Source organism: Clinocottus analis, unplaced genomic scaffold (assembly GCF_023055335.1).
Source record: "Clinocottus analis isolate CAN_PGR_092001 unplaced genomic scaffold, fCliAna1.0.p SCAF_1, whole genome shotgun sequence".
Taxonomy (NCBI): Eukaryota; Metazoa; Chordata; class Actinopteri; order Perciformes; family Cottidae; genus Clinocottus; species Clinocottus analis.
In genome coordinates, this window is record NW_027175820.1 from 17,178,837 (window position 1) to 17,192,514 (window position 13,678).

Genomic DNA, 13,678 nt, shown 5'->3' on the forward strand with positions numbered 1-13,678 from the left:
CCACATCTTTAAGTGTTCTGACCATCTTACGCCCAACAAATGCTGGGTCAAAACAGTGGCTGAAGAACTTTGACATTCTCTCCAATAATATTTTATGTTTTTGTTGTTGTTTATGCTTTTTGTGTTCTTTTTAATTATGTTTTTGCCATATATTCAGCATTGTGTTATTCTGATAACGTGTGTTGGTTTTTGTGTTTCTATAAAAACAATAATGACATGGATGAAGAAATTACCTTTTAATATGGTTGGTTTGATGCACATTGGATCTCAAAAAGGCAAAGAAGACTCACAATAGAGGACTTGGTGTTTGGTAAACAAAAATGCAGTTAGACCTGCTTAACAAGTACTGATGCTATCACATAGTACAAGCCAGCTGTTAATTTTATGTTGATTGTTTTTGAGTGTCTTGTGAATTGTTCAGCATGTCTGTGTAGAATTTAATGGCTCAGTTCAGGAGCAGTTTAGGGTCAGTGATTTCTAACTTGCGGTTTTGGGCCCCAGACGCAGGATGTAGGAGCTGTTAAGAAGTGTAGCCACAGAAAATAAGCAGAAAATGAGCCACTGAAGAGATCCTATTGTAGAGCTCAAGTCATAATTATACAGACGTGTGCGTGTGAGTGTGAGTGTGAGTGTGTGTGTGTGTACCAGATCACTTGTATCATTTTGTGACATTGTCTACTGAATGAAAAGGACCTAAAAGCAGGTTGTGTAAGTGCATTCTAAATGTATTTATTAAGTTTTCTGTAAAAGATAAGAAGCAAATACAGAATAAGCAATACAGAGGAAATATGTTGTTATGTCTGTGTTAATTACTATAAAAATATTGAATGATTAAAACAATTAACTGCCACCACACCAAAAAGAGTGGTGTGATATATAGCTGAATAAAGGATGGTTTTAATTATTTTTTTAGTTTAATATCATAAATACTCAATCAAGTTCACTTGCACTCTCTCTCTCTCTTCCTTCCCACACACAACTCATTGAGCCACATGTTTTCTCTCCACAAATCTGCTGCTCATGACAAGTTAATACTGTATGTGTGCTTCTCTCACTCTGTCCGTGACAAGTTTGCTCTTAGATTTACACCTACAACACAAGCAGTGGCACCGGGCCAAACTATTTTGTATTGGATTTGTCTGGCAATATATCAACAGAAAACAATTATTTGTAAACCTTGCTCATCTAAAACAAGTACATGAGTATCAGTAAATTTATCTGCTCTTGTGGCTTATCATCTGTTTTGCCTCCTTGACCTAAAAAGCGATTAGCTGTTATTGAATTTTACAAACAAAAATAAATAACTTAAATAAAACGTACAACTTGAAAAAATGAAATGTTTGCAGTAAAAAAAACAAAACAGAGTAAGCTTTCTTCACACTACCGTAGAACCAAATGCACTGCTATAACAACAAACAATTCCCTCTGGGGGTGGTGAATGAGGGCAAGCATGGCAAACGCTTGGTTGAAAACAATTGACAGCTAAATTATGCATCGTCACATATGGCAGGATAGAATCTTGGTCTAACTGAGGTTGAAGTGGTTAATGATTGGCCTGGAGGGAGCCTGCATGACTGAATGCATGAGGACATAGGCTGTTTCTAAAGCAACAAATGGCAGAAATTCTGGCTTTGTGGTTCTTTCAGGAAATATTGTGTCCATAGCTGTTCGATTGTTGCATTTAAAAAAAAATGTTTTTTATAATCTTGTGTACAGTGTGCATCATGAGTGTTGACTGAGTTTGCCAAACCTTCCCATCTGCAAGCAAAGGGATAAAACATGCTCCCCAAAACCAATAAGAACAAAACATTTGATAATCATAATAATAATTTACAACTTCTGTTTCCAATGCATTATCTTACTATGTAAGAATATATTGCATTTACAATATCACTAACAATTTCAAAAATCGTTATTCCTACAGATTTCATGAAGGATCATGGTGCACTTGGGACGAATAATATACTTTTTTTTAAAGCCATGAACAAACAAAACTCAACAGTGGCAGCAAGTTCATGGAAAAAAAATGTCTACACATTTGTTTTTGTTTTTAAGACAAAACGCTCATTAAGCTTTAGAAGTCATTGCAATGCTAGTAGAGTAGATGCAGGTGTGAAAATACAGAAGATGTTTGACAGTATGTGGCAATCCTATTCGTCTGATTGAACAGCTAAAGTTTAAAGTAGCCATGGATTCCACAATATGGTCATGGTCTACCTTTACGACCCTATCCTAATCATAGACATAAAGGAAGCTTGTCACGGTCTTTTGGAAATATTAATGGGACTGAAATCTTCCACTATTGCGCTCTTTGTATATATATATATATCATTGTGTGTGTCTCTATCACCCCCCCACGACCCCTCTCTCTCTCTCTCTCTCTCTCTCTCTCTCTCTCTGCCACGTTTGCAGAGAAAAGCAGCCGCAGCTCTATGCAGGCTCACCTCATCTCTCACAGGTGCTATCAAATTACAAAGCAGCTGACTGGGCCATAGTGGCAACTCTCCTGGCTGCCTGCTTGTCTCCCTGCCTCAACAGGTTGACTGACAGTCTTGCTGTGGGAGAGGATCCATGTGACAATCCACACAGGCAAATCTGTAAAATGAAACCCTGAATGTAATGCAGATCACAACAACCAGTAATAAGGCTGACCAATCACCGATTTATAGTCCAATTAGTCTTAGTAACAGCTATCAGTAAATGACAAGGTGGTACTGAAGTTGTGCAACAATTGAGGAGGAAGAAGATGTTTTTCTGTCTAAACTGTGATGGAATAAATGTCACTCACATGCAGAAAGCATTCCCTGCAAACTCTTGAGAATCTGTTGCTTGATTAAGCATAAGTTCAGTTTGAGCTTACTTCGCTTCTTTTCATGTTTGATTTCATCACTAAAGGCTGGACGAGACAGTAAATCAGACTTGACCTCAAAGTCATTCTCATCATTGCAGAGACATCGGTGCTTGCTTATATTTTGTTTAATGGAGCAGAAAAACAATGTTAATAATCTGTAAAAATAGATTTGAGTCATTTTTACACGTAAGATGTCAGCACAAAGGTTCTCACCACTCAGCTTGTTAGCATTTGGGTAATGGTCTTAACATTTTCAGGATTAATGGTGGAGTTGCTGTAAGTGCCCGAAAAATGTTTTACCTTGACGATTGGGTGGCCCCCGGATGCTGCTTTGATAGCTCCTCGGCTGCCCTCAGTCTCATAGTGTGCTCGGTGGTGGGCTTTGGGTTGCACCTCTATCTTCAGGTCGTACTGGCCAAATTGGCTTGGCAGTGGCCAATCTAGTGGAGGCAGTGAAGAGGTCCTGATGAGAGAATACCACACACACACACGGAGAAAGAATTGATTAGAGCTTTGGTATGAAATAATTATGTGTAAAAGCTTAATTGAAAGCACAAAGTCCACAGTTTGTGGTTGTAGTAACTGATAGAAACTGTTGTGGCACTTTAGATTGAACGCACAGAATTTCATCAATGATGAAGAAAAAACATTTTAGAGTAACACAATCTGTCTGGGTACTCACACCTTCACATTTACCATGATTCAAAATGTTCTGCACGTATGTTAATCTATGTGACATCATAGAGTAGGATCAAGCAAGACAACCTTTCTTCCCAAAAACAACCCCTCTTTCTATGTTATGGGAGAAAACTAGGCTGTCTGACAACATCCAAAAGCTGAAAAATAAGTATTTCCCTTTCATGGTCTGAGACAGCATTATAGGTGTGACATGGGGTAACTGGCAGTTGTTTTAGCCCCACCAGACAGTGAATCACTGGAATGCCCACATGCATTAATCCTGCTCTTCAACACAACACTTGTTATAGGTCAGGTTCAGACTTAAAGGTTGAATCATCTTTTAAGGGTTTTTTCGTTGTGAGTGTAGTGTGAATAATGAAGGATGAGTGTGTCAGACAGCGAGTACATCACTGTGTGTGTGTGCGTGTGTTTGTTTGTTTGTGTGTGTGTGCGCGCACTATACAAGTGTATATTGTTAGTGTAAAGCATCACAGAGGCTGGTATTGTGTTTCTTCTCGCTGCCTCTTTTTTTTTCCTGTAAAGGCCACAATCATATTTGAACAGCTGCAGTCACAAATAAAACACCCAATGGCTTTCTCCACAGAGAAACAGGGGATGTCCATCTGAGGGTATTGCATGAGTTTATCTCCAAAACATTTCGTAAACACTGGCATCAACCATGAACAACAACCAAGCAATAGCCTTTTACCAAATGTTGTTGAATCAATTGTTGTGAGGCTAGGAGTAAAGTTACATATGTCGAAATGCCTAAAATGGGAGGTAATCTGGTCCAAGAACATATTTTCTAATCTTATCAAAATAAATTTTCATAAAATGGTTCATCCATAGTTTGGTTTATGTTTGTTAAGTTTTCTTTAGATTAATGGTTTACTCCGCTTCTGTTATTGATTCCCTTTTTTCATGCACTTCTAGTCTGCAATATCTATACTGAAATACTGTCCAGTTTAACTTGAACAGGTACTTGAATTGTAGTCAAAGCCACAATGTCAACTTTTGTCGCATCTTGACTGTGAACACAATCACTTATTTATGATATAAGAGGCAGCACAAACTGCATGTATGTATGATGGATGTGTTTCATCTGGATGCCTTGTCTGGCAGCAGTTACAAAGTAACATGTTTGTTTCCAGCACAGCAGTCTACACAATCATAAATCAAACTGCGACCGTCCATGCATGTGTGTCTCTATTTCAATGGCTGTGTATGTAAGTATATGTTGTGTCGTGGGCCAGAAACAAGACAACATATGCTACACACTGATCTCTAACACAGCGTCCGCCACTGTAGGCTCTTTGTGCACCCTGTCCCATGGTGGCATATGCTTTCATTTGGCTCTACCCAAGACGATACAGACTCCGAGCATGCAAACGTTCTGAGACTAAACTGCATGATAGATCAGTGACAGTACAAATAATTCTTAGGGGAAAGATTGTACAGTTTTAGCCAGCATGGCTGACTCCCTTAATTCTTCCCTTTCCAAACGCCTGTCAAGAGCTGGCTACATGCAAACCGATCGGATCAGACTGAATTAAAGACATGTGAGTCAGGCTTTTAGTGGAGCCATTTCATTTCATAAACTGCCTTACAGACTGGCACCGAAGCCAAAGGAGAGACTGCATTTTGGAATAAGACGGCATGTGTCTGACATTTTGTAGAGGTTTTGATCAACTAAATGCAGCCTTGTGGTTAAAAATCTAACTGAGCTACATTCTCCAGATGTGACAAGGAAACGTCATCTAAAACCACCTTAGGTTGTAACTTCTTACCGAAAGACTAACTGGCCAGGATGAGCAAATCACATAAAATTATATATCTATACATATACCACCAATAGTTGTCATGATTGTTGACATCATATTCTGCTTTAACACCAATGTATTTTTACGTATTCTGGGCAAACTGTGATGATGGATGTACAGCTTGTTGTAGTGTCTTTTAATTAGGCACAACTTAATTAGGTAGATTTTCTACTGACAGTAGCTCTATCTCAGCTCTTACACAGGGTAACTAACTGATGCATCCTAACCTTTGTGTATTCCTCCAAACAACCATGACATAACCACCTAGGAAGTGCGGGTTTTCATGGCTGCTACGGTAACAGGAGTAAAGGAGGACAGAGGAAATATGAGCTTTGTGACAGAGCAGAGCAGAAGCGGTGGCCCATGTTCTGACACAGAGCATAACCTTTCTCAAATGTCTACAGCATGGTGTAGGGGCTTCCAGTCTAATCACAGTCCCACAACTCATCTTGTCTGCATCGTCCCACTAGCATCCTTTCCATCCTATGCATCATGGTTTACCAGTAAGCATACTTACAACTGCTAACAAATATTACTAAAACTGCATTTCTTGTTCCAAAGTATTTCCCATTCAGTTCCATGTTTTTCTTTCAGCAATGAAAACCCAGCAAATTAATGAAACCAGTGGTGACTTGCTCGACTATATTTTGGTAACAAATTCCAGCCATGGTTCAGCTCTGCTTTCTGACTGGAGCCGTACAGTATTTACTGACCTTTTGTTTCAATAAAGCTTTCGGTAGCCAACTCATAAGAGTGCCATTAATATCTCATTGCAGACAGCTCAGGGATAAAGGAGTGAGAATAGTCTCAGAGGTGCCTGCACACCTCACCAATGTTTAACTCACACCTACAAACCAAATCCTACCAATTCCCCCGGGGCCATCTGTTCAAAACACCACTAACACATATGCATGCAGACAGACAACTAAACAAGCAACTCAACAACCACCTAACTCTCCAGTAATGGAAATGTTATTCTGTCACTGTTTTAGCCATGGCCAAGGGCAAGGATAAAATTATCAAATAGTAACTCATCATAAAGCTGACCCTGTTATCCTGGTCTGTTATTGTCTGAAGAACGTAAGGTCTATGTGAGCAAGCATTTGTGTTATGTCTAAGCATGTGTTTGTGTATGTATGTTTCAGTTTGTGTGTGTGTGTGTGTGTGTGTGTGTGTGTGTGTGTGAGAGAGTGTGTGTGTGTGTGTGTGTAGTGGCCTCCTTGCCATATGTGCCCTGTGCTGATTTACAGTGCTAGGGGCCAGTGCACACAAACAAGGCCATGTCTTCATCTGCTGCACACATTAGAGAGCAGACAGCTGACACCTCTCCTAAAAAACTCCAATATGAGTTTCTGATAGCACCCATTACTCTTTAATGTGGAGATTGCCTTTGTGTGTGTGCTTGAAAAATAAAGTATTGTGCCCTTTGTGATCCTCTCCCCGCACTAATAAACTTGTCTTACGATACAATGTCTCTAAATCAGATTTATACTGCTGATACAAAGCTCAAAGTTCCCCCGTTACCGAACATTGATCTGCAGCGCCCCATTTTATTCATCTACCGTGCTTTTTGATACAACTTTACTGCCCTGTAATATTTTCACTTCTCTCCCACATCAAAAAGGATTTCCAATCTTTATGACACTTCACAAAACTATAAAAACATTTACCACTGAGGTCTATTGTTTAGCCTTGCCCTAGTGATTGCTTTTAAGATTAACGACAATAGCTGTCTTGCCAAGCAGTGATTGCATTAATATTTTACAAAAATCCAGACACATAGGTAGTTTTCCCCAGACCACCTTCTGTTTTTGACTATAAGTTCAAAATGCTTTCAAGTTTAAGGATGTAATACATCAAGAATCTGTTTGAACACACTACCGCTGTCGCCAAGTCTTTCTCAAATACAAACAGGAAGTAGAAAAGAACATATGGATTGCAACAGAAAGCTATTTCAACAAGTTGAGAAAGTCCGTGTTGACTTGAACAGATAAAAACATTGGAATTTTATATTCACTTCCTCTCTTTTGAGTCCTCAACATCTACATGCATATTTTGCTTAAACTAAATTAGGTGACTGCATCTGTGAGATGGAACTGGATTTTGAAGAAATGGTATTTGTAAAAAATCTTAAACTGTTTTTTGCTTATTCTCTTCAACATCAGCAAATTTACCTGAATATTGGTGTATGACCAGGTTTGGGTTTATTCCATGAGAAGTGAGAGGGCACTGAAAGGAACTGTTCACCAGGCCCATCTTTTTTCAGGCTGTGTAAGCCCTCGTCTGAAGGAGAGTCTAGATTAGGAGACATGTTTCCTTGGTCATCTAGCCCCAGCTCCCCTTTCCCAGTTTTCATAGACGTTCTGTCTTGTGAGGTCTTCCTTGTCTTGGATGGGACGTCTGCCTCGGATGGGCAACACTGAAAGGGTGACATGCTTACAGAAGGACTTCCAATCCAGGTGTCCTCGGTCACGCTGCCCCTAGGTGAAGGTCCTGGTGTGGGTGTGGGTGAGTGGTGAGGAGACAATGAGCCGGGGTAGCAGATGTCGGCGCTTGAGTGGCGCCTCTTGCCGCAGGGTGAGGTGGGACGTGAGGAAGGCCTGGAAGGTGGCCGTGGGCTTAGCCAATTTTCGTCAGTGACACTGGTGCGTGGCGAGTGACAGGGGGACTGTCGAGGTGACAGGCTGATGGAGTGAGAGTGGTGCACAAAGGCGGGGTGGTGGTGCTGCCAGTGGGTCTGCTCCTCCAAAATCCCACCACTGGTTTGAGGGGAGACACAGCCTGGGGAAGTAAGAGGGGAGCTCAGGGTGAAGCGAGCAGCCGCTTCATTTAGCTCTGAGTCAACATCGTCGTAGACGTGTGAGAATGATTCACAGGAGGAGGCGTCGGAGAACCAGCTCCTCGAGGAGAGGCTGCTGCATGGACTAGGGCTGAGCGAAGAGTCCCGGTATGAGTGGTCCAGGGGCAAATAAAGGTGGTCTCTGGACAGGGGCCTATCACCTTGGTAGTCCCCATCAGGACCATTGGCCCTCAGATCCTCCTCATTGGCATCCATCTCCTGCTGGCAGCTGGGGGAGATGGAAGTGATCTGGATACTGGGGCACTCAAAGGCCTTTGGTGCCTCCACAGGAGCAGAGGGCAGCAGAGGGGAGGTGCCGTACTTGGAGTTCTGTGCCTCATAGCTCGGAGGTGCAGATCCTGGTTTGTGTGAGTGAAGGCGTTGGGAAGTGCTGATGATCTGGGAGTGAGACTGCATGCCATGACGAGGCAGGCCAAGAGACTGGTGGTTGGTGACCATAGACTGGGGCTGGCCCACATTTAGGATGTAAAACGAGGTGTTGTCATCAGGCTCCAGATCTAGGAGATGAAAACAAAGGGAAGATTAAGAAACTGGATTTTTTTTTCTTGATAATATTACGTCACCCTTGATGTTCTTAGTTTGACTTAATTATGTTGATGATAACATCCGGAGCAAGTTTCATTAAGATGATTAAAAGTGTTCTCTTCAATTCAGCACACCAGATGCAAAAGGAAAACTCAAAGGCAGCCAAGATAATGAAAACCTATTTGAGCATATTTGTATATTACTGTTTGGGTCGCTGTATATTTCTGCTTTAGCACTCCTGAAGCAGAACACAGTGGTTTTGAAATCTCCTCTAGGCCTGTTAAACGTGGCTGTAAAAGGGAAAAGGTGAGAAGATGTAATTCGTCATAATTATAAGTCAACCTGCTGATACTTTTATTCGTTCTCACCGACTACGCTTAACTCCAAAATTGCATAAAAATATTTGATCGCAGACCCATATACGGTTGCGCCTTGAGTTTGCGCTTCCGATTGAGCCCAGTTTCAGGAAATTAGAGACCTGAGTGTTGCTGGGTAGCAGGCAGTCATACAGGCATTGTTCCAAGAGGGATAACCAATGAACAGCACTACTCAGGAAACAAATTCACACAACGGTGCGTGCTGTCCGCTGTCATCACAGCTAGCGCCGGCAGGCTATTTATACCAAAGGTCAACACACACACACACACACACACACACACACACACACACAAACAAATAGACAAGAGCCCACTGTCCGCATTGGGACTACTCTGTTAGAGGTTATTGATAAACCTACACTGGATACGCTCTGCTGCTCTCACCGGGAGTAACCCAATGTTTTACATTTCACTTGCAGAGACATTTTTACATTTGAAACTTTATTTATACATATATAACTCATTCTGAATAAGAACTAAGCTTAAAAATACTAAAAGTAAGCATCATTTACCATCAGGCTTCCTGTCTTTCATATCCTTCAGAAAATTGCAAAAATGACCACGTAAAAAAATATAGGCCAAGAAAATTGAGCATTCACAAAACGATTAGCTAGGCTAAAACCATAGTGTAGCCTTTTCCAGGAGGAGGTTGTGAAATCATTGCGCTTCCCCATATTCCTTTAATGTATCTACGTGCCTCAAAATAAGAGACAATTTTTAACATGAATTTAAGTTTCTATATTTGTTTCTTTTGACTCTAACTGATAACCCAGTAACATGAAAGCTTTGTAGAGATAATCAGATATTAAAGATGTCTGCCCTCCTCTCTATCCAACAGCAGCAACGGAGGCAGCAGCAGCAGCTTTATTTATAGCTGCTCAGTTTCACACCGGCCCTGCCTGCCTGTCACAAGACCCAGCCATGGAGCCGACAACATCTGACTGACTGACTGGAGCAAGAGAAGGACAACAGAGTCGAGAGGAAGGGGAGGAAGTTGTCAGGAAAATAAAAACATGTGTGATAGCCTGAATTGGGAAATAGCATGACGTGACCCTGCTTCTTTCTATACACTAATAAAAAAGAAAAATATATAAATGCAATGAATAAAAAAATCGGGATTAGAAGCATTTCAACTCTCTTAAGGGCCGCGTATTTTCAGTGTTCACGTTTTTTAAATATGTATATCTCCTTGAAAAAACGTCGCATAAAAAATAATCCACTATCTGTTAAAGCAATTTGTCAAAATGGGACAACATTCACTCAATACACATCACATTCATTCTACCTTCTAAAAGCCTCAATCCAAGAGACTTATTTAGAAAAACATTATTAAAATGTTTTGGATTACAAAGACATAAATATCTCTGCATTATAGTTAATGATCAGATAAGACATGAATTGTCATTTGTAAACAAAAGACAAACATTCTGAATATGTTTTTCTGGGGTTCTGCTTCGGAAAAACATAACTTGACACGCTTGTTTTATCTCTGGAGAATCACATAAAAAAATGTATGGATAATTCAGGGCAGGTAAGTACCAGGCGCTGACTCAGTATTGAGCTGCTGCTTTAGTATATTAAGTACTACTTACAGACTAATTACAAGCCCATTAAAGTTGCAGCAAATTGTTCCGTGAACTTTTATGTTGGTAAATCTGGAACTGTATTTTAACATTAGATTTTCCTTTTTATGAGGCTTGATTTGTGCATTTCATTGGTTTGTTAGGGAAGTTTACTCAGAGGGCAATTTTGTTTATTACATCAGAATAGTATAAAATCTAATTGTCACATTTAAAAGATAATACTAAACAGTCACTATTTGTTTAATCTATAATTTCCTGCACAAGTTATGGCATAATCAATAAACATGCTCTAGCAATTCAAACTTCACACAGAGCTTCAAGTCTATGGAAGCACCGGATGCCAACCGACGCTTACAAGTTACATTAGCTGCACTAACAACTGGCTACCAATCAACCAATGATTGTTTTAGAACATTCTCACTGTATGAAGAAAAAACTAAATGAAAAGTTTCAGTTACTGGATCAGGTTGTCAAATGTGGTAGACATGTTTTGTATTTTGTCGCCTGATCTGTGGTAAACAACCTGTTTACTACTCCAAAGAAAGGACAGTTTTTGCTGCCATGTCTGTTGTGAAGTACCAGTAGCAATGGGTTAAGTAATGACGTATATATAGTTGTGTACATGTTATAACTGTGTTCAGAGAAAATGTATGATACATCAAAATACACATCTTAAAGGCATTACGGTGTGAGAGTCTTGGACTTTGAAGTAGACATCTGAGTTGGCCGAGTGAGTGTAATGAGAGCAGTAACTTGTCTCTGGACTGCCGGTTTCTCTGTCTCTTCAGATATCCTGTGAGAAACCCCTCTGGTGAGTTGTCCTTCAGTACCAATGGTATAACATTCATTTAATACTGAGTTCAAATTATTATTTGGTTAGTACAAAAAATTCCATCTGCTTTACTATTTTTGCGTTGTTTACACATCCTAAGCATTGTGAAAAGAAGTAAGTAGCAGTGCTGCACAGATAAGGGTCAGTCAGGGGACGGCCATGTTACCTGGCACACTGCCCTCTCCTCTCCCTGAGATAAGATTAGCCTGCTACCTAAAACCCTAGAGTGGGAGGAAAGGGGTGGGAGGTGGGAAACCCCCCCAGTCAGAGCCAAACACCAGTCACCTTAGGACAGGAGGTCAGAGAGGAGTGGTGGTATTGTTTTTTTGTTGTTTTTTTTTGTCAATGGCCTTGGCTGCAAAGCCCCTACACTGTTTCTGAAAGCCTGGTGCGTCACACACTCCTCAAGTATCCATACATCAGACAGACAATCTGGTTAAATAAAGATTCGTAAGAGGCTTTGCTGTACCTAAGATAATAATAGCTCTGCCTCACTAGGAGATGTTTCAGTGATGCCCCATCTTTGTTTGTGACACTAGACAAAGACATTTGTTTTCTCGCGGTGACCATAGGGTCCGGCGATGGTGGCATACATGTTGGGTCCTTGAAACAAAGTTCAACAAGCCTTTGGCTGACCGTTTACTGCCTGGGGATTCTCACTTTGGGAATAATCCGCAGAGACCTTGTTCCTCCCTCCTCTTACTTTCACTGTACACAAAGTGTGTCAGAGTCCTGTGACCGGAGGTGACACAAAGGCCCACATTCTGAGAGTCCAGTGTACGAAGGATTTATCTCTCCCAGAGAAGATGACAAGCTCATTGATTCCTGCTGGTGCGCCCATGATCGGTCTACCTCTCTTTATGTGAATATGTGCATGTGTATGGGTATAACAGTGTGGGTGGTGTTTGAATGTGTGCATGTTTCTTCGTGCCTGTGGTTGTGCCTCTGTGCCTTCCTGTGTCTTTTTGCATTTACAGTATGGGTATATGTGAGTTTACCCTTGTGTGTGTGAGTGTTTTTGTGTATATGTCTGCGTGTACTGTACAGTGTACACCCCAACACATATTACCGTCTTAGGTTACCCAGTAGCCCCAACGCCATGTGTTGCTGGAGCTGAAGGGTAACCTTAGTCAGGGTTCCCTTTGTGGTGGGCAAGCAGGTTGATTAGAGCAGGCTCTGCTTACATCCCCAGTACAGAAAGGCTTTGTGTTCAGCCCAGTCTCCTGTTTCAGCCCTCCTCAGGAGCTGCTGACCAACAGACCAGCACACAAGTGTGACAACACATCCTGGACAGTGTAGGATCAAATGTACGGACCTCAGATAAATAATCAATTAACAGTCAAAAACATTAAATCTGACGTTTTTCAATTATGTGGTTTGTATAAAAGTATTAAAAATGTAAAATCGAAATGTTAATTACTCATGAACCACTTTTTTTTTTACATTTCTTGACCATAGGCTTCTGTTTCCACAAATGTATCAGTCCATCAAGAGACACTGAACGTGTCTCTCTAAGTTAGGGATGCACCGATCCAAACTTTTCTTTCAAATATAAATGCTGCATACTTCACTGTGTGGAAATTACACTTTTCCATGCCAACGCCCGTTTCTCATACAGCTGCCATTCACTTCTTTCACAATTTTATTGGGTTTTATCTCGTTGCCGCTCAAGTCAACGAGTTCAAGCACCAAAGACTCTGTCAAGACTTTATCATCGCATATTATCTGTTTACAATAAACAATTATTTACTTCCATTTCTCTCCTGGTCAAGCTTATTTGGGTTATTTTGTTTGTAAGGTAACACCACAGCAAGGATTGCTGTGACACTCAAAACTGAGGCAGTGGCTCGCTGTGACGTTATGAATAGTCTAACTATAAGCAAAATCATGAAATTAACTTGATTAATTTTTAATTAACTTGATTAATACACTAAATAATATATCTGCTGTGTGCATTTCAAGCACAGGAGGTCTTAAAAAACTTTTAGAAAAATGTATTTCAGTTTATTTATATATTTGCAGTGATTCCCTGCCGAGCTCACAAAAGTAAATTTAATTCCTTCCCCCTGCGTTTTCCAAGAACTGACGCTGGCTAGTTGCCTACGTTTCTAAACACAGAGCCTGTGACGCACATGCACACACGTATTGTAAG

General features: G+C 40.7%; 1 protein-coding gene across 2 annotated transcripts in view; it reads right to left on the bottom strand.

Annotated features, from left to right (window-relative positions):
- The window catches only part of nfatc3a (nuclear factor of activated T cells 3a), a 56,801-nt gene that overhangs the window by 31,816 nt on the left and 11,307 nt on the right, over positions 1-13,678 (bottom strand). For both annotated transcript variants that reach the window (XM_068596169.1, XM_068596170.1), the window contains exons 2-3: positions 7,524-8,706; positions 3,152-3,314 (exon numbers count right to left, since the gene is read on the bottom strand). In XM_068596169.1, coding sequence (XP_068452270.1) covers positions 3,152-3,314; positions 7,524-8,706 — 1,346 coding nt within the window. The remainder of the gene's footprint in view (positions 1-3,151; positions 3,315-7,523; positions 8,707-13,678) is intronic.